Source organism: Pseudochaenichthys georgianus, chromosome 12, assembly GCF_902827115.2.
Source record: "Pseudochaenichthys georgianus chromosome 12, fPseGeo1.2, whole genome shotgun sequence".
In the NCBI taxonomy this organism is placed as follows: Eukaryota; Metazoa; Chordata; class Actinopteri; order Perciformes; family Channichthyidae; genus Pseudochaenichthys; species Pseudochaenichthys georgianus.
Genome location: NC_047514.1, coordinates 1695457 through 1720690, shown reverse-complemented (window position 1 = coordinate 1720690; position 25234 = coordinate 1695457). Strand labels below are relative to the sequence as shown.

Below are 25234 nucleotides of genomic sequence, written 5' to 3'. Positions count from 1 at the left end.
ACTGAAAACTATTTTTGGAGAATAAAAAGTATGTCACCGAAGATATCGTGAAGTACAGTGGGCTCAATATATACTCCCTTTTAAAAGTAGCTAAAGCAGGGGTGTCCACACATTTTTCACTGAGGGCCACATCCAGAAAAATAGTAAGGACTGTGCCACTCACTAGAAGTGGGGTGTTTTGCTTATAGCAAAATTAATCAAATGTAGGTAAATTATGCTTGATACTTGAATATGCTTTGAGAGAGAAAAACAGCTTACATCATAGCTTTGCAATAGTAGTGTGGACACCCCTGAGCTATAGACATATTGTAATAAAGAAAATATAATGGGAATATTCCACAGGGCCTGTTTTGTCCTCTGCATGTAGGTGGGCGGAGCCTCCTGTCTCCTCTCGTCCCCTCCTCGGAAGTAGACGTATCGGTCTATTCCCTTTATTTTTATATATTTTGTATAAACCCCTTTTCCCCAACACGTAGCAACATGAACACCAAGATGGACGATTAAACCGAAGAACGGGTCCCCGATTTCACCCCCATATTTTTCCTGGGATAGAGAGGGCCGGATGAAATCCAACTGTGGTTGTCTCCGCTTCGCAGGGGAGGTAAGGATTTGGGCTCAGTCTACTTGCTGGGTGGGAAGCAGCCATTTAAAGGTCCCTGTTGTGTAGTTAGCACCTTCGTCGCAAGGAACACACACAACCCTTCTCCTTTACATGACACCATAAGAAGGAAGTGCCAAACGTTTTTCAACATGTATGTGTTGGATACATTATACACGAATTTGTGCCCGTGTCATGTTAGCTAAAAAGCTGCTAGGGACGCTAGGCTCCTTTCCAGGGAGTAGTCGTATTCAGGTCAGAAATGGAAGTAAACACTTAGGAATGCACCTGCTCAAGGAGGCTCGGTGCTTTCCAAAAAAAGAATAAAAGGGAACTCCCGGAGGTGGTTGAAGTTCCTGCTAAATTAGTTTTATATTAGTTTCACTACTTAATTTACGTTACAGTTAGCATGAGCTATAGTGCAAACTACCCTCAGTTTGCAGTTATGTAACGTTAGCTTTATGCTAACACAATTTGTGGGTAACGTTACTACGGTTTATTGGGGACTGCTTGCACCATAGACTGTATTTAAACAAATTGAGAAATCGTAACGGGATGGTCCTTATCTAAAATGCCTTGAATAAACACACATGACCACCAGGTTTCCTCAGCTACCTTACATGATCAGATTGTTCCATTCGTTTTAATGCAAAGGAAAGCAGAAAAATAATGGGTTTGCCCAAAAGTAATTTATATATATTGTTCTACTTATCATGATTTGCTCTTTGGCTCTAAAAAGTCCTAGTCGGCACAACTTCTCAACATATACAGCTGATGAGGGGCTGCAAATAGATACCACCTATGTTTTAGAGGTCTTAAGCCAAACAGATTGGGAATCAAACTGCTATAGATCAACTGACTTTCAGTGAATATTGTTGTATATGTCCTACATTAGACTGTCTACATCTGGGGTGTCCACACTTTTTTCACCGAGGGCCACATACAGAAAAATATACGAAGGGCTGGGCCACTCACTAGAGATGAGGTATATTGCCTCATAAGTTAAAGGTCCCATGTCATGGCCATTTCTACTGATCATAATTTCATTGTTGAGGTTTACTAAAATAGATGTATATTGTGCAATTTTCCAAACTCACATTGGTTTCTCATACAGAATCTCTGTATAGTATGTGTATTCACTCTCTGTCCTAAACGGCTTGTTGGAGCTCCGGCCCCTCCCCCCTATGAGCCCAGTGGCCGTTTGCGAGACAGCGAAACCCAGCCCGAACACACACACACCCGCAGCCTGGCTGGGAGTTTGTGTGTGTGTGTGCTCACACACCGACTCACAGCCTCTGCCCTGCCGACTCAGGGAGGAGAAATCGGCGGAGCTGCATCTGAGAAAAGATTGAGTGTGTGTGCGTGAGGAAGTCTGCGGATTGGTCCATTTGGATCAATCCACGGGTTGGTCCATTTGGAACAATGGGTCCATTTGGGTATGGGCACGTCACTGTACCCAGGAAGAAAAAGAGAAATGTCCAACGAGGCGTTCTGGGGCAGCACAGACAGGTCTTTCCTGTGTTAGAGTTTTACTCGCTGCAGGGTGTACTTTGAGGGGTTGTGACTCTGCAGACCGTTTACATGCAGAACAACCTTCATAACACTCAAGGGGACGGGTGATAACCGGAAAAGCATGACATGGGACCTTTAAAATATATGTTAGCAAAATCAATCAAATTTAGGTCTATTATTTTTGATACTTGAATATGCCTTAAGAAGACAAACAGCCCGTATCACAGCTCTCCATAGGGTTTCATTTAATTAGTTACAAAAAGTGTTGGCAGCTCATCCCTTAAAGGCCGCCTATTATGCAAAATCCACTTGTTCATGTCCTTTATACATAAACATGTTTCCACTCTGTGTAAAGAGACTCTGAAAGCTCCAGGAAAAAAGATCGCTCACTTCTTTGTTCAGTTTGGACACCCCTGGTCTACATCTCTAATTTCTCAATCCGTAATGTTTTTTCCAAGTATTGTTTGTCTGAAAAACTGAGTATGATAATGTGATTCTGATGTGTCACTGACTCACTTTGCAGGTAGCTGTATCCAGTGGGGAGGTGGGCTTAACCAGGGGAGAGAATGAAGAACTTCGAACCCTGGGGAAGCCAGAGGCTGTCTTTTCTCCTGGAAAAGGCCGCCTCTAGGGAAGCCAAGATGTGGAAGCTCTACGTGCCAAAGAAGTACTCCTCACAGGTGAGTGTTTAACCCTGGTTGCGTCGAGGAAAAAATACATCTCACAAACAAAAACATTCTGGTGCTCGAACTTTGGCCATTAGAATAGCTGCGTCGATACAGCTTCGCTCAAGCAACAGACTCATCAATGTTTCCCCAAAAGACAACCGACTTTAACACTCAGTAACTGACTTTTCTTTTTAATATATTATTTATTTGTGACATTGTCAAACACAGAAAGCATACATACACATGTACAATAAAGGGAGTAAAAGAGACCATTCTACCAGGGTCAACAATACCAAAAAAAAAAAGCTGACCTTAACCACAACAAACTGAAATAAATAATAATAATAACAACAAAATCGACATATACAAGACATTCAAAGGCATTAAGCTACTCGACATGTAATAACTGACTTTTATAAATACTTTGGTGTATGTTTCTGGAGGAAGCGCTATCTCAAATCTTGACAGCATCAGTCGCAGTTCAGAGCTGGCTCGGGTCAACGATCCAAGACGGCATCAAAATAGAAAATACTCACATTGATATTGTTTTGATTGAGCTAATTCAATATTAACACATCCAGGAAAGCCCTCCCACAAATATCTTATCACATCGTTGTTGGTAGAAGAGCTCAAACCTTATGATAAATATGTTTTTAAATCATATATTGAAACAATTAGTTTCAAGTCTCAAGGTAAGAATAGAGCAGAATCATGTATGGGGCCGAAATAATAATATGATAGCAATGTCGTACAAGTATGTACGCTGTTCACATTACAAGTTACTGTAAAGTAAACCAATATAAGGGTTTTTTTAAGGTGGTTTTTTAATTCTAGAAATACATATTTTTCGTTTTGGTTTTTGAAAAGAGAGTTCGAATCTGTAAGAATTTCTAATGATATGGTTTTAAGACCTTAAATACATGGATGTTTTTTTCCAAAGTAGTCCCAGCTCGGATCACTTCCAGACATGTTTTCACGCATCAGCAATCATTCAGGAAAGCAGTGAGTCATTCAAGTAGGTTTTTTTAAATATATTTGCTTTGGTGTTTAAAGGTGCATACATAAGCACAGTAAGAAAAACTAAAACATAAAATAAGAGCCGTTATTCAAGTACACTTTAATTATTATGAAATGAAGAACTGTGTACAAGAAAAATACATTAAAAGAAACAATAAATAATACGGCAATTTGAAAAAATCGAGTACATCTGAGTTAAAAGTGGAAGAGAAGTTTGGAGAAGCGGAAGTATTGCGTAGAAATGTTAAATACTGTCGGAGGGGAAAAGCATCACAGTATGGAGTTTGAGGAAAGGTGTGTTAATGAATCAGCACTGACGCAAACGTTTCATCACACTCAGCCGATCTCACCCAGGTTCCATGTCTCGAGACACACCTTCAGACGATGTCTAAACGTTTGTTTCATCACACCCCAGTTTACAGGAAAGCCCCCGCAAGATGTCCGACACCTGTGAAATAATTTCCGTTCCGCTAAATCAGATCCCGTTTTACCTTGTATTTTTAAAAGATAACAGTTTATTTTAATAAGTCAATGATTCTTTTATAACGTGTTTTTTTTTTTTACTTGTCATTATCATTCCCCCTTTTTTTATTAATCAAACATTTTTAGCGAAACTTAATTGTCAGTTTTTCTTCTGGTTGGTAAAATGTCACTTTTAGTCATTTTGGTATATTCATTTTTCTCAAGAAATAGTGGTTTTTGTTCTCAAATATTCTCCTTTTTGGCACATACTATTTATTCTAATTATCATTAGCTTCATGGTTGTCTTGACACCATTTCTTTTTGAGTCAAATTATATTCTTGACCATGAGAAAACCTTCCGTCTCATTCTGGATCCTCATCATAAATAATGACCGTTTTCTTGAAAGAGAATATAGATTGATGTTCACAGCTTAATATGTTGCGATCACAAAACCTCCACAAATCTGAAATGTGAACATCACACAGAACACGGTATATTATCTCTGAAAGCTGATGTAAGAAAGCTCCTGATCAAAGTAATAAGCAGAAGCAGTGTATGTAGTCATGGTGACACTGTGATGATGCCTTGCCGTCATTACAAGTCTATGAATCACTTATTAGAAGGCATTGTTGTCATAACTATAACTCAGGTGACGAGAAGTACGAGACGCTATAATGTCCTCGAACAGAGACTGTCACCGTTGTGCAATAACCACGGCCTGTAACCATAAACAATGTTGCGCAATACCACTGCTTACGTGCCATACACACTTATTCTTACAATGTATTCATGTTTTTACTGGCTCCTACAATACTCTTATATTTCTACTTCATATTTTAAATGCTTATTTTATTTGTTTATTCCCCACATGGCAGTCATTTTAAAACAAAACATGTACGCTTATACTGTTTTATTTTTTTTATATATATATCTATAGCGCATGGTAGAAAGGAACGGGGAGAAGAAAATGTTATTTGACTTGCGCTTCTAAAACTAAAAATGAAATAACCGTAAAAAAGTCAAATAAAAGCAATATTCTTTCAGTCACAGTTGCTTACAAATACTGAAGCATATATCCAGAACACAAAACCAGAACCGTGGATGTGTATTTATTTGATACCATTGTTGTAACGCGTGCTTGCCTCTTTATTTAACATGTAACTCTGCTGTGCCTTGGCTGAGGAACACATAATGACTTCGGATTGTGCCGTGCTCTCAGGATGCAGACGTCACCCCTGCGCAGCGGGACGAGGCCGTGCGATGGCTGACGGATCTCCACAGCAGCCTGCAGCTGTACCCAGAGACCCTGGTGTTAGCTGTTAGCATACTGGACCGCTTCCTCGCTCCCATCAAGGTACGCTGACACCAGCAGTACTCCTTTTAATCATGCTAAGTATTTAGTCATTTAGTCACTTAATAGCAGCTGCTGTTTTTAAGACACATTTACCAGTGGGACATTGAGAACAAGACTTGAAAATCTATTAAATGGGACCATGCAAAATGCACTTCTTGATGTCTTTTATACATAAACATGTGTCCCCGGTGCGTCGGGGAACTCACGCAGCGTCAGGAAATAAAACCCTCTCTCTTTTCCTCCGTACCCACATCTCTAAAAACGGGGAACAACGGAGCTGATCCAGATTTGTGTCCGATATGACGTCATATCTGAAATGTGGACCCACGGCACAATCAGAAACGTTGCTATCAGAAACAATGCCCGACTGTTTTGGACGTGATATGGTCGGTGTTGACATTAGCATCGCTAACACTCAGAGCTAACCTGTGCTGGAGAGCATGTGTGTGAAGAAGCAGGAAGTAAAAAGGAACTCACCTTGTGGTATAACCGGCAAGAGAGAAAGCCTTTGAGCTCCAGACTGTTTCAGATCCTTGATAATCCATGATATGGCGTTTCATCACGGCAGCATTTAGTTTAGACGGTAGCTGCCGGGTCCCGCGTGAGCTCAGACCCCTCCAAAAGCTTTATACCCCAAATCAGCACTTTTGAAACAGGAAGTGAAATAGAGGGATATGAGGCATGGCTAGAATGGGTGATCTGTTTGGTATGTTGAGCAAAACACTTCATAGACATGTTTTTTTATATATTTTCATATATCTGACACCCATGCTATTGCCTAGAAATAGCATGATAGGTGACCTTTAAAAATGTGTTAACTTCAGACCAAGGCTAAAATGCTAACTAATGTCCAGGACTCATTCCTTCATTACTCTATTTATTACACAACACATTTGTCTACAACTGCATCTAATGTTATTGTACAGATACATTTTTAAAACTAATTTCCTCTCTTATTTGTTTTTGCATTACAATCATCAACATATACCACGATGGAAGTTTTATCAATTTTGTTCTAGCCCTTCGATGCATCTGTACAAATATGCTGACGAAGCTTCTGTTACAACTGACAGTCAGTGTTTACACAGGAACTAGAAGGGTCAGTTCTGAATGTCCTGCCAGGTCACCTGAGACAGAATGTTCCTGTTTATCAACTGAGGAATAAAATGTCCAAGGATAATCAGAAGCTGTACTTTTAGCCGACGTGGCAGATGTCACCGGCTGACTTTCTCAGCTGTCAGCAGCTAACAGCAGAAATGAAACTACGGTTGGCTCCATGAGGTGGTAGGAAAAGCTTTTATAGACCTTTTTACCGTAGACGTTGTATAAGTAGGAACAGCACAGATATACAAATCACTTCCAGATGATGTATTACACGATTATGTGGCATTTATTGTTGGCCTTGCATATCCCTATCCATATGGATCCTAAACGGTTAACGAGATGGAAGTTCAACATTAAACAATATAATAATTCATCATAAAAACATCAAATGTCTTCGAAAACAAACTTGTGAGCTGTAACTCTGAAGATGTTATTGTTTCGCTGATGGATCGTTTTGTCTTCAGGCCCGTCCGAAGTATCTGCGCTGCATCGCCATCGCCTGCTTCTTCCTGGCTGCTAAGACCTGCGAGGAGGACGAGGTGAGCACATGCAACACGACACACACACACACACACATTTATATACAAGCACACAGGGCTGGAAACTATAAAGGGACCACGACAGAATCACTTTATCTGGTTTTACATTTTAATTGTCTGCGAGAAAAATAAACATTTCTTATTCTATCAAATACTGACAACATTTCTCTCACATATCAAACGGAAGATCTGCATTTAGATATTATTAGTTATTTGCAGACGATGACAACGGGACAGAATAAGCATGCCGTGGTTTCAGACCTCGAATTATGTAAAGAAAACAAATTCATATTCATTTTTACGACTCAATACGAATGTTCTATCTCAGGAAGAGACAAGCGTCCCTCTCCAAAGACAGGATGTTACTGTGTCTCTCTGAGGAACACAATGTTCCCGGGTTATCAGAAGCCAGACTTGATAAGTGTGTGTGTGTGTGTGTGTGTGTGTGTGTGTGTGTGTGTGTGTGTGTGTGTGTGTGTGTGTGTGTGTGTGTGTGTGTGTGTGTGTGTGTGTGGTGTGTGTGTGTGTGTGTGTGTGTGTGTGTGTGTGTGTGTGTGTGTGTGTGTGTGTGTGTGTGTGGTGTGTGTGTGTGTGTGTGTGTGTGTGTGTGTGTGTGTCTGTGTCTCACAGCGTCTGCCCACTCTGAAAGAGCTGGCGGCCTCCAGCAGCTGTGGCTGTTCTCCGTCTGAGATCCTGAGGATGGAGCGGATCGTTCTGGACAAACTGAGCTGGGATCTGCACACCGCCACCGCACTGGACTTTCTGCAAATCGTACGTCTGACACACACACACACACACACACACACACACACACACACACACACACACACACACACACACACACACACACACACACACAGCCTCTCTGTTAGGACAGGCTCAGAGCTTTAAGGGCCCTCAAAGTCAGTAGGCTGAATTGTTTAAAGAGGCTGGTTGACCAATCACAACAGAGCCAGCCAGCTAACCAATCAGAGCAGACTGGGCTCTGGTTTCAGACAGAGGGTGAAAAGAGGTGCTGCAGCACAGGCAGTATGAGAACAATAAAGAGCTTTTTGAACATTAAAGCCTGGAGACACGTCCCAGTAGAGACACATCATTCTCATCAGTGCCATTAGTGACACCTGCTGGGGAGAAAATTTACTTTTTTGCTTCAGCTTAATAGGTTTTACTCATTGGTCGATGTGATGTCATTTCAACCATTATTGTCATCTGGCTTGGGACGATTATCACGACTGATGACATGAAATACTGTCTTGTAGATGTGATGATAACAATAGACACTGTCCAACTGCTAATGTGGATAGCAAATCTCTCTCTAATGACCTAACATAACGGTACGTCCACACAGCAGCTTTTCAAAAATCTTGAAAAGCTTGGAGCTGGGCGTGTCTGACAGCTTGGGGATTTTTTGCGACCAACAGCCAATCACATGAATCTCCTGCCCCCGACATACAAAGCAAAAAACCCCGGGGATTTTATGCGAGCAATATATATATATATAAACTCCCCAAACAGGCGAAAGCCTACCAGTTTCCCCCACTGCCTCTGCCACCTCCCTCCATGCCTGGTTCCTCCGGTTTGTATCCCGTTAATAGTTCTGGTCGTAAAGAACCGGGTGATTTGCTCCCGTAACTTCTCGTTTGGAATATGAGGAAATGAACTGCGGTCTGGCTCTCCCTGCTTACACGCGGTTTGATTGGCTAGCGCTTCTACTGTCAGATTTGCATAAACGTGTTTGATTGGCTGGCGCTTCCAGCTCAGCTTCAAAAGTTGAACATTGCTCAACTTTTGAATCCTGGAAATCCTGGAAATCTTCGCTTCGCTCCCCCACAATGCAGTTCGGCGAAAAGCGAGGCAAAGTGACGTCATCCCCATTCAAAGTCAACGGGCAGAGAAGCGGTGGAAGCGGTGGAAGATTTGTTTAAAGCTGCTGTGTGGACGTACCGTTTGGCAAAAATGTACACAAGAAATATCTAAACCAAAACGAGGTGGGGTCATGAACTTCACTGACCACATTCCTGCTCCCTAAGGCTCAAATCTGTAGGTCAAATATTTTAAACTCCACGAATGGTACGGCTCTAAATGTGTGTTTGGACACAATGCGGAGTACATTTTGGACGCAGTGAAGTCATAGAAAGAAGGAAATGGACGTGGCAGCACAAATGAAACCTCGGGCAACTTCACATCGATATGAGCTAAAATCTCACGTTACCCTGACATTTGACGTACTTTATAAGCATATAGAGACGAGCAATATCGAAGCGAGTTAGGAGGAAACATAAAAAAAGATCAGAGCCACAGAAAGCAAACCCAGTTTCCGTTTTATTTGTTTGTCTGTTAAAGACTGCATTTCGACCCCGATGATAATGTTTCACCTGCTTTTCCTCCCGTCCCATAGTTCCATGCGACGGTGTTGTCGTGCCGCTCTGGGTTTTTGGACTCCATGTTGGAGCTGAACCCCTCGCAGCACCTCGCCCTGCTCACACGGAGACTGTACCACTGTCTGGCTGACCACACACTCTTACAGGTACACACACACACTTCACTTCTTACCATTGATTCAAAGACAGAGGGAAGTCGCTGTTTGCCCACACTCTGAACACGTTTGTCCCTGCTGTGTTGCCGTAGCTCAGAGGATCCATGCTGGCCCTGGCCCTCATCACCCTGGAGCTGGAGACCTGTTGCCCTGATTGGCTGGCTCTCACCATCGAGCTGCTGAGGAAGGCACAGGTACACGCTGACTCTCACAATGAGCTGGTGGCCAATCAGAAGCTCTGAAGGTTCAGGGTCTAGAAGTTGATGGAGAAGTTGAACATGTTCAAGTTGTAAATGAGGATTTCTGGGTGTGTTCTTGCACACTTTATAATCTAAGAGAATATTCAAGTTAAAATCTGTGTTTCTATTTAATTGCTGTTATCAGCCATCATGAAGTTTCATTTTAGTTCCTCCAAATGGTTCAACATTTGATATACTCATATGCGTTATTCAAATCTCAAGAACACGGACAACGAGAACAACATCATTGTCACAAAGTTAGTTTCTGCTGTAGACATTTCTGCCGTTGCTGTCGAATTGTCAAAACGACATCCGGTAGCTTTAAGAAAAGTGACAGTCACATTTGAGCTGCTGAACATCATGTTAGGAAAGCTAAAGCACTTTGACAACGAGGCTCCACAGAGGCTCCAGGCATAATGAAATCATCAGGATGTCTACCATTTCTAAGCCTTTAGAGCAGGGGTGGCAAACTCAATTTACTCGCGGGACACATCAGCATTATGGCTGCACTCAAAGGGCCGGTTGTAACTTTAAGACTATATAAAAATACATATATAAATATTTAATATATATAAACGTATGTATTATATTACATTATTGCCTCTGCATTGGATTATTATGGGGTAGGGTAATAACTTCATAATTAACTACATCTGAAAGCAGAAGTCTAGGCAAATAATTGGAAGTCTCTTCAGTGAGAATGTCACAAAATGATTTAAAAAGAAAAGCCGGAAAAAAAAAGTGACATTTTGAAAAAAAGTAGAATTTAAAAAGAATAAGTCTGAGAAAAAAGTCAAATTTGAGATGCATTGTGGGACATGTAGTTTATGGGCAACGTGCTTCTGTAAATCGGCATGTAACCGTATAATAAACATATTATATTCTTTCAGAGCTCTTGTGGGGCCACATGAAATGAAGTTGCGGGCCGGATTTGGCCCCCGGGCCTCGAGTTTGACACCCCTGCTTTAGAGGATGAATGTGTTCCTAACAACCTTCCTCCTCCCTCAGATCGACAGCTCCGAGCTGATCCGGAGTCGAGAGCTGGTGGCTCGTAGTCTGTCCACACTGAAAGCTTCCCTGCCTCCCAACATTGTCTACATCTACCAACCCCTGCAGAGCAGCACCACCCTGCAGCCCCCGGACCCCTCGCCCTCCTGCTGCACACTGGGTACGTTCAGAATCAATCTAATAATATATTACATTTATATAGTGCCTTTCAAGGGACCCAAGGTCGCTTTACATGGTGAACAAACAAACAAACAAAAGGGGCAAATAATAATAACGTTCAAAGCGAGACTCCGCCCACTCATACAGCTGCTTGGAGTGGGCTGCATGCGTGGAATAAGGGAAGTATACAGGCCTAGAGAGAGAGGGAGCATTTCTCTCTTTACAAGTGAATGTGAACTTGAATAATGTTCTCCCTTTGAATGTAATAATTATGTTGGTTGTTGTTTGTGGAAGCGCCAGTGAATGAGCATTAACTGAGCTTTAAACATCACTTTAAATGGAAGATCCCCATAGGCCCCGCCCACTTGATCGGTATCGGCCGATACTGATTCCGGCGATCGGAGCATCCCTAGTTAAAAGCTATTATTGCTTATATGTTTCCTTATCATATATACCTCCTGATGGCAGACAGCAGCTCTCTCACCTCTTGGGGATCTGTTGCCACATGCAGTCGTAAACAGGATCAATTATTCTGCTAAATGTGTGATAGTTTATTCGAGTACCGACTCTCCCTTGAGAACTTCAACACAGAAAGGTATTTATGTCACTTTTTTCTTCCCCCAGGGATCCTCTCCGAGTCTTCCAGGGACCATGTCCTGGTGGCCCCTGCTGATGGGGGGGAGGAGAGCTCCGGCTCCACCTCCTCCTCCTCCACCAGCAGCATGCCAGGTCTCCTCTCTCCCCCCAAACTCCTGCACCGCCCTCGCCACCCGAAGGTGCAGAAGGTCACGCTGCGCTGCAAGGCGTCCGCGAAGCGCAAGGTACCACTGGCACTCTGTGTAAAGCATATATATGTTAATGTAGACGACATGATATCTGCAACATTTTGAAAGTCATTTAATTAGAGTAGTATTTCTTCTTTAAGCGTCCGTGATGCAAGGTTCTTAAATCTAAATCTTAGCTTATTGTTATGTAGTAAAATGTAAACAAACAGTCATATCATCGTCTCCTGGTACCGGCTTCTTCCAGCTCCAGCGTTTTTTATTCTCACCATCGTGGGGCTGACTCGCCAATCAGCTCGTCATGCTAATCTTATTACGCAACTTAGTTAAATACTAAGATTTACTACTTATATACTTACTAGATTCTGATTGGTCAATTTGGACAATCAGTGGTCTGCTCTTTATTGGATAGCAGACGGTGCTAAGGAAACTTTGATCGTGTGCTCTCGTATCAATCCGCAGAAAGTAGTCTGAAAACACCAGGGAATACTTTTTTAATATTTTCATATTTATATTTGTAAAGATCACAAAGCTTTGGATTGTTAATGACTAAACTCTCCTATGTAAGGAAATGGAAACAAAATCATGAACACAGCGCAATAGAAACAATGCAATCGCTTTGAATTCAACAAAATCATGTCCGATTATTGAGTTACGTAAGCAGTCATGTTATAAGCGTCAAGAGGGGTCTTGAGTTCATCTTTAATGACGCGCTCGCTGCACATTATCCCTTGCTAATCACTACTAGCATTGTTGCTAACAGCGTAAGCTTGAATTAACCAGGCAATGTTCATACTGTATTACACATCCAGCTACAAACATATACAAACAGCCTTATAAGTAATGAAAGTACCTGTGGGTATTAATATGTATATACTTGTATATATGTAATACTTGTATTTTTTTGTTTGGCCTTATGATGGCTAAATGTGGACGACCATTTTAGTTTTCATTTCACATAGCACTGTAAATTGCATGAAATAATGAGCTGTTGTTTTATGTATGTGTTGTGTGTGTGTGAGGACCCCAGGAAGAATAGCGAATAGCCGCTTTCACACAAAGTACTTTGCCGTACTTAGTTTCCAGCACTTCGTTCCCCCATGGAACTAAAGAGCAGATCGCGTTCACACCGGAATAAGTTCCCTGAGGGAAGATTACGCAAATGAAGCTGCTGACGTCACTTCTTCTTCTTCTGCTTTGGGTTTACTGGTAGACTGCAAACCACTTCACGACGTATACTGCCAGCAGCTTCTACTGAAGCCTTCCGAGTAAATCGCCAGAACGCCGACACCTCCTCATCTCCACCGCTCCCATGCTTTCTTTTGTGTTGCCATAAGTTAGTCTCTCTGCGTTGGTGCGCGGGGCTAATGCTAATGCTAATAATGCTAATGCCAGCAAATACAATGGCGGCTTCAAAAAACTTTTCAGAGTTTTCGTGGTTTGCAATTCGCCCAGCCAATCAGAAATTGGAACTTTTGTCTCCCCAGGAAACCACCTCTCTAGCAGGCACTGAAAAGGGGGGAAAGTTCTCATGAACTAAGTTCTCTTTTTGGTGTGAACGCAAAATCCCAGGAACTATCGGAACTAAACGGGAAAAGTACTCCGGTGTGAAAGCGCCTAATTCTAGTGCTAATGGGGATCCTAATAAAGAACAAGTAATTGGCTTAATAACTGATAATAAAGAAAGTCTGTTGCAGCCCGAGAGTCACAATACAACTGTGTGTTTGCAGGTGGAGGAGATGGAGGTGGACGACATTTACGACGGCATCAAGCGTCTCTACAACGAAGACGTTACCACCGCTGTCCAGGAGGGGGCGCTACCACCAGGAGCAGGAGGTCTGAGTGTCTGCAGCATCCTGATGCCCCGACAGGAAGGCAGCTCCTCCCCCTGCCCCCCCCTGCAGCCAGTCAGTGCCTCCTAGAGACCAAACAGGAAGCTCTAAACCAAAACCACCCCCACCCTGACATCAACATCATCGCGAGAATTACAAAGAAATAACGTTTTCTGACCAAACGGTGAGGCGATGGGCGACTCCCTGAGCAATAGGCGACAAAAATAAATGTTACCATTGTATACAAACTTAAAGGCAGCTCCTCTGGGAAAGTTGCTCATCACAGGTTTCCTTCAAATCGCTGCTTTGATGAAACGTACATTAAAATATGTCAGCGGTTCAGGTGGTTTTGGTTTCGGCGGTGCAAACCCCCAGTGTGACCTGAGGACATTTCCCATCATGCCTTGCAACAGGAAAACAGAGCCCCAAAAAAATAATTAAACATGAAAAAAGTACAAAAACAAGCTGCTGCTAATATTTAATTAATGATATCTGTTGAATACAATACTACAAAATGAAAAAAAAATTATAAATAGAAAAGATACCTTCAAAAAAACCTAGATTTTACTCCACCCACCCCCCCCCCCACATGTCTCTCTCTCACCGTTCGTCAACCTTTTATTGTTTTTCCATTCTCCTTATATTTTATATATTTATGTTTGTATTCTATCATCTTCTCTCTCCTACCTACCTCTGCATGTTTTCATCTCTCTGAAGTCACATGACGATTATCTGCATCCTGACAGAGAAACGTTGTTTTAGTGAAGTGCAATTTTAATTGTTATTAAGATGCTAATATAAAAATCCCTCTCAGCTTGTGACGGCTTGACTGAATGAACGTCTCAGGTTGTTTTATTCTTCCCCAAACAAAGAAAAAAAGGCTTCCAGTTTCTAATGAAGCCCCTTGAATGCGTCGTCTACGAGAGGTCTCTCATGGAAACATCCAGGTGTTGGGACCTTTACACAAAGGGACCTCGTGAAATAGAACTCCATGGTTTGAAGCACTTAAGAGGGGATTAAACCCATATATTCACATGTAATAAAAACAACCTTGAGTTATTTAAAGCATTTTAACATTGAGCTCAGAGACGAATGTGTGTTTTGAGTGTCTGAGCTTCACCAGAAGACGAGTGGCACTTTAATGTTTTCACCTTGAAGTTCTGTTTGATATGATTTTATTCCTGCAAAAAGCTCTGTTCCTCCTGCTGTGGGGCTGCTGGGCGCTGCTCCAGGTCACTCGAATGAACCAATAAATGAAGTATGGAAACTCAGAAAGCTCCGTGTCCTTTCTTTATCACACAGAAATGTTGTTCACAGGCAGCATGAGGTTACACTGTATTACCTAACTCCATAAGAACAGGTCTAACAGGAAGCTCTGAGTGTGTTCAAAGGAAACGCACACACACGATTTGTGCTTGTGTGCTACTGAGGGAACAACAACCGTATTAAGATTCTGTAAAACCAAGTCTAATCTCTTTACGGTGTTTTCAAAACTGGTAAACACATTTTCCGTATGGAGAAAAACGTGTGTGTCCTAGCATTACTATACGTGTGGGGACCTACATCTGTCTGGACATAATGGAGGTCCACATGAGGGGAACCATTCATTTTAGTGTGTGTGTGTGTGGTCTAGCATTACTATACTTGTGGGGACCTACATCTGTTTACAAAGTCACGTGTGGGAACTCTCCTCCCTTATGGGGACAAAATGGAGGTCCACGTATTTTAGGGTGAAGACTTGGTCAGGCATGTGTTGGTTAAGGTTTGGATACGTCTCCAGGAAATGCATGTAAGTCAATGTAATGTCCCCTGAAGGTGTGTGTGTGTGTGTGTGTGTGTGTGTGTGTGTGTGTGTGTGTGTGTGTGTGTGTGTGTGTGTGTGTGTGTGTGTGTGTGTGTTTTGAGAGAGAGCTGTTAAACAAGCTCTGTTGGTAGAACTGCCGGGTGGATCCACATGATGGGACTGAGGTGTTAGTCGAAGGGTGTGTCAGCTCTCATCTCATTCATACACCTTTTTTATTGTTGGCCTAAGTTTCACACGGCTCCAAATAACTCCATTAGATGTCACTCGTCAGACACTTTTATCCCAATTGTATAAGAAAGGAGAAAAAAGGCAGGACCCATCTTCGTGTCCTTTTTACTTGAGGTTTAAATAACACCGTTAGTTCAAGGATTACAAACTATGAAATTCATCACCGTATTCTTTCTCACCTCGAATGAGATGAGAATAGACAAGAACTATGAAGTTGAGAATACATGTATCCTGTAAGACAACATAATATAGTTATTAACTTCTTTCACCATCTGATTGGAGGTTAAACGGTAGTAAATGTTATTTTTCCAATCAATTATAGTAATGCGGTGACAGATTTATGCATTCATTAAAGCTTAGATTTATATTCGTAACTTTTCACTGCCTCTTTATGGGCACCACACAAAATGTCAGTTAGCTTCTAAAGTCATTAAGATCAATAAAAACTGATGTCAAATAAAGTTGTATAAAACAAAACACCTCAAACGTTGAAACATTTAATACTTTGATGTGAAAAAACTGTACAAAATATTGCAGCAAACTTAAGAGCGCAATCATTTACAAAGTGAGTGTTAAAGAACAATACGTGTGTTTTATATAATACTCACTTGTGTGATATTTTGTGGACATTTTAGAGAAAATTGGCACAACTCATCGGAACAATACATAATATGAAACCAGGGTAGGGGGTAAGCTTCGTCCAAAAGTAACATGTAATAACTTGATTGCTTAATCCGGACAAAGACGAATTGCAATTGATTTTGCATCTTAAACGACTACTTTCTTTGGTAGCTAATAAGTCATATTTTTTTTTCATCCGATTGACTTTTTTCCTGATCAGCAAATTACTCAAACACAACATTTAACGAGTGCTTTTTCATCATTCTTTGTGCATTAAATCCAGTTTTACAGATCTGTTATTACGGACACCTCGCTTCTGCTTCAGTGCCAGCAACAAGTAATGTCCGAGTGTAGTAGGATTAGATTTGATTGTACAGGTGTTCATGTTTTGTCCACTACTTCCCCAAAGTTCTTTTCAGGCCGTTTCTTTTGTCTCCACACATCGACTGAAAGCAGATCCCCCCCCTTGCTGATCTGCAAGTGCCAACACCTCCTTCTGCATTCATCCATCAGGCGACTCAGACCCAGCGTTCTTTGTCAAACACAGGATACATATCTGGTCAAACTGAACGCTCGGGTGCAGAAACGAGTGCTTCCTGTTGTTGCAGTCATTTGAATTCCTTTTTTAACCGTGTGTCGACACGAGCAACAGATGCTAACTGAGGGAACAGACTGTTAGCCAGCTCATAGAGGCCTGTTGTGAACCAGGATATGTTGAGTACGCAACCGTTTTATGTTAGAAATTAGTAGTACGGGTCGCCAGCACAGAGAAACTGCAGGATGCTAACCTTCATGTGCTAGGCAATATGCAAAATGAGCAGAGGTTGCATTATTAGCATTATTTAGCATATGCAGACAATAGTTTAAAATTGTCTTGGCCGTTTTTAACAATTTTAGAGTTGTTTTGGGGTTTATTGAGGATGTTGAATCAATTTCTGAAGTTTCCAGGATCAAAAATGGCAGTTTTATCCAGAAAGTTGACTGATTTTGATGAATTTTTGGTAGATTTGAACGTTTTTGTGGACTCAAACTGCCATTTCTGATCCTAAAGTTGTAAGAAATTGATTCACCATCCTTACTGTACTTCGAAAACCACACCAAAATGCTCCATATCGCCCAATAAATGTTGTAGCCATTGTCTGCGTATGCTAATAAATGCAAATTGCACAACATATGCAAGTTAGCATCCAGCAGTTTCTGACCTCGGGACACTTCCTACTCATGTCTAACAGAGCCTTCGGGTTCTCTACATCTCCGGGTTCAGCTGGCAACGGAGCAGAAGTCAGCGAACCAATCCAAACCCAGTTCATCCACCAGGAGAGTGTTTAAACCGAGGAGTCAGACTGGTGTCCGAGGAAGTGCTGCAGTGATTTGTGTTTTAGGAACGCAGCGATGGACGTCGACCTTTTGACCCTCTGCGTGCCGGACATGGTCAGAGGCCTCTCGGTGGGGGAGGCGAAGGAGAGGTGATGGCGACGGCGACGAGGGTGGGACTGGCGTTGTTTCGTGTGGGGGTTTTCCCCCCCGACTCCTCCCCCCTCAGCTCTGACCGGAGCCCCTAGCAGCGCGAAGACCTCCGGAGCGCTGCCGCGGCTCAGGTACTGCCAGGGCCTCTTCCCCGCCGTGTCCCTCAGCTTCACGTCGGCGCTGAACTTGGTCACCAGCAGCCTCATGATGTTCTTGTGGCCGTGCATGGCGGAGATGTGGAGGGGCGTGTAGCCGCATGTCGACCGGGCGTTCACATCGAAGGTCAGACCAGCTTTCTGAACTCCATACCTGAAACCAAGACGGAGAACATATCAGAATCAGAATCAGGGTTATCACCTTGACACGTACGAGGAATTTGACTTGATGTCGTGGTGCACACGTAAAAAGAAAAACACAACACAGATAGAGAACTGTTAAAGGTCCCATGTCATGGCCATTTCTACTGATCATAATTCCATTGTTGAGGTTTACTAAAATACATTTATATTCTGCAATTTTCTGCTCCTCGCAGCAGCCAGCCTCGCAACGTCCCGTCGAGTGTGTGTGTGAGGAAGTCCGCGGATTGGTCCAAACGTAAAAAGCAAAAGCATGACATGGGACCTTTAAAATAAAACTATAATTACATTAACAATAATAAAACAGATATAGTCAAATTAAATATAGCAGTAATTACAATGCAATAGAATGGAAAATCAGAAGGATAGAATATCGGTTTCTCATAGCAGAAAATATATTTAAAGTTTATTTTCCTTTGTTGGAGAATAGATATTCTTCAAGTGCATTTTAATAATAATAATAATTCATTGTATTTATAGAGCGCTTTTCATGGTTTTCAAGGACACTTCGCATGCTAAAATTCATCAAAGCAACACACTTAACATACGTAAAACAAAACGACAACTACAGATTTAAAGCCGTTCTGAAAAAGGCTTGAATGAAGACGGTGCCGTCATGGATGTGTGTTGTCAGTTTTGACGTACGTTTGCGTCGACTTCACACAATTAAGTAAAACATATAATATTTAGCAGCGTATATCTTACTATTGACGTCTCTGCCTCTAAAGTTCACTCCACTTTGTGTCAGTGGAGTTTCAAATATTTGACCCACGTGATTGGCCTTGAGGGAGCGGGAACGTGATCAGTAAACTTCTCGACATTCTTTGATTTAGATATTTCATGTGAACATCTTTGGGTTTGTGAATATCTCTTTCTTATCCGATAACTTTTTGACAAACAATGAGATATTTAGTTCAGGTAAAAACACATAATTGTACCAAGCAACAGACCTTTTGACCCGTAGGCTGCAAACCACGTCTTAAAGATTGACGATACATTCGACATCAGAAAACCATCCGAGCGACATTTTTGTTTTAGCCGATTAGTTTTCTATTTATTTATTTGTCTTCTGTCTGTGTGGGATTGTCGTTGCCCTGGTGGTGTTAAGCAGTATTTACATTGTTACCTATTTTTCTATAAAGTGCAGATTTGTTTACCTGCTTTTGACACATGCTCCGATAGAATAACCGTATGCTGTTGAAAAAACCCAATAAACAAAGTTTAAAAAGAAAACCTTCAGAGCGAACTGGCCCACAGCGAGCATCGTACCATAAGGTGTTGAGGACTCTGTGCTCGCCGTGCTTTGCGATCCAGTGCAGCACGGTGAAGCCGGAGATGAAGTCCTGCCTGTTGAGCAGCGACGAGTCCTCTCTGAAGAGGGTGTAGATGTCGGGCCAGGCCCCCGCCGCGCCCTTCAGCAGCCAGGCGTGCTCCTTGGGCTCCAGAGGAACCAGGGACTGAGGACAGGGCCAACATACACTTAATAAATGTTCTTTATTATTACGAGGAACTTGACTTGATGTCATGGTGCATACATAACGGAGTCTATGAACGGGAATCAGTTCAGTGTTGTTAAACTAACCACATGTCAACAATGTTTATTGTTTCCTGTTTGTTGACGAGACAAAGTAAAGAGCCTTTGTTGCTAGTTGTCAATCTTACTGATAATGACATTACTTTACTGTCAGCATCTAAAACCAGATAAGGACACTTCTGCGATATTTCGATGACTTAAAGGTGGGATAGGTAATTTTGGAGTGCGCTAGAATTTGAAAATACACAACCGGAAAAAATCTGCCACTTCCTCACAGAGCCCCTCCTCCAACACACACGAACCGCACATGACCAATGAGGGCACGAGATAAGTGTGTGCCCCGATGGAAGGCTGACAGGCAGGTAGGCCATCCAGTTACTTTAGCCGGGCCGAAGCAGATGATTGGTCGTGCTTTTTACAGCGCCACGGCTTCCACAGAGGACATTTTTTATGGATTTGTTGTCAAAGCACTTCAGATATTCATTGCTATCGGGATGTTGAGAGCATTCCATGGAATATAACAAAAAGTGTATCTCGAGCCAGTTTCTCAAACTTACCTACCCCACCTTTAAATGTAAGACAATATTTAGTCAAAGTCAACTTTATTGTCAATCTGTCTCCCACAATCAGTCTCAGTCTCACCCGTCTAGTGGGCCCTTCCTGGTCATTGGTGTTGGAGACGGGGGTGCAGGTGGAGCTCCTCCTCCCCCCTCTGACCTCCCCCAGGTCTGCCAGGCTGTGGCAGCTGGGGGTGGTGGAGCAGGACGACAGGTCGGAGGTGGACAGGTCGTATCGCAGGCTGAGAGACGAGGAGATCAGGTGGAGGCGGTTCAGCCGGGCCGCCTCGCTGCCTCCCCCCGCACGCGCCTCCTCCTGCAGGATCTGGTCCAGGTCGGCTCCCAGGCTGCGGCACATCCTGCTCCTCAGCTGGCTGCTGATTCGCCGAGCGCCCCCCCGCCGCAGCTGCGAGGTGACGGAGCCTACGCTGGACTCTGCGTCTTCTCGGTCGTCGTAGAGATCTCCTGCGAGCAGAGGGGGGGGAAGTACTCAGACCCTTCACTTAAAGAGGCCCTGTTCTGTTGTTTTAGGGTTCTACCTATCCTGCTGTGTGATATATAGGTTTTAGTGCAAGTCAATGGTCTGTAAAGGCTCTAATCCCTGAGTTTCTCTCCCACGTACAAAGATACATTAACTAAAAGGTTTAAAGGGCAATCTATTATCCTAAATTACATGATGTGTGTGAGATGTAATATGTAAAAAACATTCTTTAATTAAGTCCAACAGACTCTAGCTCTGACCTGTGGACAGATGCCAGGGCACCACACCAACTGTAGAGCTGTGGTCGTCATGGAGATGGTCGTTTGAGTGATGGAATGGTGACAAATAACCGGTTGGCTCCTGGTTGTCATGGAAATGGCTGTCGGCATGTTGCGACTCCAATTTTTGCCCCTGGGCTCTATGGAGTACTTCTTCGACTGTAGACCCGCCCCTAACCGCACCTGCTGACACAGCAGATTTAAAACAAGACCAATGTTAAACATCTTTTAACCCATCCTAGTACCAGGGGCAGTGGACAGCTGTTCACACACACACACACACACACACACACACACACACACACACACACACACACACACACACACACACACACACACACACACACACACACACACACACACACACACACACACACACACACACACACACACACACACACACACACACACACACACACACACACACACACACACGACCTGGGTTGGCTTGTGGCTCTTCACAGCTGCTGTTCCAGCCGGACCCTCTGGAGGAGCCCGACAGCGGCCAGTTGTTGCTGCAGCACTCTGGGTCGGAGGAGGTGGAGAAGATGCTGCTGTGGCTGGAGGAGAGCCTCTGACCTCCGCTCTGATCGGGCTCCAGGAGGACAGCTGTAGGATAAGCGTATTTGGGTCCATCACGGCGAGGCACCACCCCCGTATCTCCGTCAGAGGATGGGGTGAAGCGCTCCGCCTCTAAAGGGAGGCTCCGTCTGGTGGCGGACCCTTCCCCTGGAACAGACCCAGCTGTTGGCCCCTGTCTTCTCGGCCTTTCCTCCTCCACATCCTGGACGTAAATCTTCGGGAGCTTGCTTTCCGATGCATAAGAGGAGGAGGGTACAGAAGGAGAGGTCTGTGGCGAGGAGGCGGAGAGGGCCTTCCCCAGGTCTCCGAGAGGATAGTTGGGGGGCCACGCTCCTCCTGCTGAACCCCGCCTCACCTGGACCTCCTCCTCTTCCTCCTCCTCCTCCTCATCATCATCATAAGAGATGGCAGATTTGTAGCTCTGCCTGTGTCTGGCAAGGCGTGGGGCACTCAGCAGAGTGGTCTGATGAAGAGGAGTGGTCTGATGAAGAGGAGGGGTCTGATGAAGAGGAGGGGTCTGATGAGAAGAAGCGGTCTGATGAAGAAGAGGCACTTGATGAAGAGGAGGGGTCTGATGAGAAGAAGCGGTCTGATGAAGAGGAGGCACTTGACGAAGAGGAGGCACTTGACGAAGAGGAGGCACTTGACGAAGAGGAGGCTCCTGACGAAGAGGAGGGGTCTGATGAGAAGAAGGGTTCTGATGAAGAGGAGGCACTTGACGAAAAGGTGGATCCCGAGGAAGAGGAGGCTCCTTAGGAAGAGGAGGGGTCTGATGAAGAGGAGGGGTCTGATGAAGAGGAGGGATCTGATGAAGAGGAGGGGTCTGATGAAAAAGAGGCTCCTGGCGAAGAGGAGGCTTCTGATGAAGAGGAGGGGTCTGATGAAGAGGCACCTGATGAAGAGGAGGCTTCTGATGAAGAGGAGGGGTCTGATGACGAGGAGGGGTCTGATGAAGAGGCACCTGATGAAGAGGAGGCTCCTGGCGAAGAGGAGGCTTCTGATGAAGAGGAGGGGTCTGATGAAGAGGCACCTGATGAAAAAGAGGCTCCTGGCGAAGAGGAGGCTTCTGATGAAGAGGAGGGGTCTGATGAAGACGCACCTGATGAAGAGGAGGCTTCTGATGAAGAGGAGGGGTCTGATGAAGAGGAGGGGTCTGAGGAAGAGGCACCTGATGAAGAGGAGACACTTGACGAAGAGGAGGGGTCTGATGAAGAGGAGGGGTCTGATGAAGAGGAGGGGTCTGAGGAAGAGGCACCTGATGAAGAGGAGGCTTCTGATGAAGAGGAGGGGTCTGATGAAGAGGAGGGGTCTGAGGAAGAGGCACCTGATGAAGAGGAGACACTTGACGAAGAGGAGGCTTCTGACGAAGAGGAGGGGTCTGATGAAGAGGAGGGGTCTCATGTCTGACCACAGGTGTGGTCTTCACTTTTCTTTTCTCTGGGATCTGATTGGCTGCTGCTGTTCTACCACACACTTCCGGTGTGCTGCTCACCTGTTGCTGCTTCGTGTTCAGATGTGTCTGCTGCACGGTGTTGTTGTTGTAGGGCATGATCCCGGCCGCAGGTAGGCTCGTTTTTCCAGCGGTGACTCCCGGCGGGGCGGGTGTTGTCCCCTCCCTTTGCTGTGGTTTCTGCCGAAGCGTCTCTGCGTTTTCCGGGCAGGTATCGGTTCCTTTGGCGGCGGGAAGTCGCTCCGAAGAGCCCCCTCCGCCGTCACCGGGAACATATCCCTTGAATTTCTTCCTGAGGACCACATGAGAGACCCCCTCCACCTGTCGGACGGTGGCCACGGAGTTCACGAATTTCTTGAAGAGCTCCCGGTTTCGGTTCCGGTCCGGGTGGTCCCTAATGAAGTCTTTGAAGTGCAGAACCAGGTCCGCGTTTTTCACCGAGCCTCCGCTGATCTGGAGGAAATGCAACAGGGCGTCCTGAGTGAAGTCTGTGGCCATTCTGCTCCCAAACCCCGCTGTATGCTGCCTCTCTGCCGCGGGCTCAAAGGTCGCTAAGCTGCTTCTGAGAGGAACGGAGTTCCGCCTGCCGCAGGTATTTATCCAGCCCACCTGCTGCATTCCTGCAGGGAACTAACAACCCGGATGTGCACAAGTACCAGTGGTGCAATGTAACTAAGTACATAACTCAAGTACTGTACTTTGGTTAACCAGGTGCAAACAAGCCACATGTGGGAAAAAGAGTAGTTTGTTTGTTTTGTTTTGCGATCTCAAATTGTATTCACCTGCAAGTGCGATTGAGAAAACACGTCATTAAAAACTCGCTCTCACTGGCTACACCCATAAGTAAATACATTTCCAAACTTTGTTGATTGATTGACATCTGACATTTATAGTGATGGCACTCTCTGGAGTTTCTAAACAGCCATTGGATAAAAGCCACGTGTTAGAAGGGCGACTGTCAATCAAATGTCCATAAAGCAGGACATCGGGTCCCCCTAACTGTAGGCTACTTAAGTACAATTTTTTTAAGTACAATTTGTAAAAAAAGTATATTTTGATGATTATACTTTTGTACTTTTACTTGAGTACAATTTTGAATGCAGGACTTTTACTTGTAACAGAGTATTCCTACATTCTGGTACTTGTACTTTTACTCAAGTACAAGATCTGAGTACTTCTACTTTTACTCAAGTACAAGATCTGAGTACTTCTACTTGTACTCAAGTCCTACAAGATCTGAGTACTTCTACTTTTACTCAAGTACAAGATCTGAGTACTTCTACTCTTACTAAAGTACAAGATCTGAGTACTTCTCCTTTTGAATAGTTATATCTTTTCATATTTCTTACAATCTAATTGTGTTTTACCATTATATATGCAAAAGAAAATTCCTTGTATGTGTAAATCTACAATAAACCTGATTCTGAATATTTATTTTTGAACATGTTTTATAAGCAGAATAAATAAACTATTATAATGTGTTTGGTGTCTTGTTAAATAATGTTAGCAGGTTAAATATATCCCAATCTTTCATTACATAGTATTCCTGTGCAGATCCACTCCATCATTGGAAACATCCGTAAAAATTCACATATTAGTCTTTGAAGTGCACATTTTTTTCAACGTCGAATACTCCCCACTACTCATTTACATTATTTTCTGCCATGAAAAATGTGCAGGTATAAAAGGCTGCAGATGCTCAGCAACACAAGCAGAAGAGATGTCCTTCACACTGTCCTCATTATCCATTCTTCTCTATACACACCGTGGCCACCAGAGGGCGCACTGGAGCAGACCTGAGCCAGCACTGGGAATATAAAGATGATTTGACTTATAGTTCATATTCTCAAAACTAAAAGAGGTCCTACTTAAGGCCAAATCTCATGTTATTCTCCAAATAGGATAAATAAAACTTAAATCAAATGACATGCAATAAAGCACAACAAAAACAATATTATCTCTTTCTTATTCATAGTGTTTTATCGATGATTTGGGAGTTTAATGTTGGATAACAATATATTCAACTATAGACGATCTGAAGTATTTCAATGTATTTGATGCTTGA

At 43.5% G+C, this 25234-nt stretch overlaps 2 protein-coding genes across 2 annotated transcripts; one reads left to right on the top strand and one right to left on the bottom strand.

The window, feature by feature from the left end:
- Window positions 1-380: 380 nt before the first annotated feature.
- On the top strand, window positions 381-15086 carry ccni (cyclin I). Its single transcript, XM_034096187.2, has 10 exons — window positions 381-601; window positions 2634-2790; window positions 5478-5612; window positions 7181-7255; window positions 7886-8026; window positions 9654-9782; window positions 9884-9985; window positions 11039-11198; window positions 11822-12018; window positions 13710-15086. Exons 2-10 carry the CDS (start codon window positions 2677-2679, stop codon window positions 13899-13901), a joined length of 1245 nt encoding a protein of 414 aa, XP_033952078.1. The 5' UTR covers window positions 381-601; window positions 2634-2676; the 3' UTR covers window positions 13902-15086.
- Window positions 15087-15883: 797 nt separating this feature from the next.
- LOC117456339 (uncharacterized) lies at window positions 15884-24101 on the bottom strand. The gene is made up of 5 exons (XM_034096186.1): window positions 21576-24101; window positions 21120-21320; window positions 20464-20843; window positions 19557-19744; window positions 15884-18240 (listed from the first exon to the last, which is right to left on the bottom strand). Exons 1-5 carry the CDS (start codon window positions 23785-23787, stop codon window positions 17790-17792), a joined length of 3432 nt encoding a protein of 1143 aa, XP_033952077.1. The 5' UTR covers window positions 23788-24101; the 3' UTR covers window positions 15884-17789.
- Between the last annotated feature and the right edge of the window lie 1133 nt (window positions 24102-25234).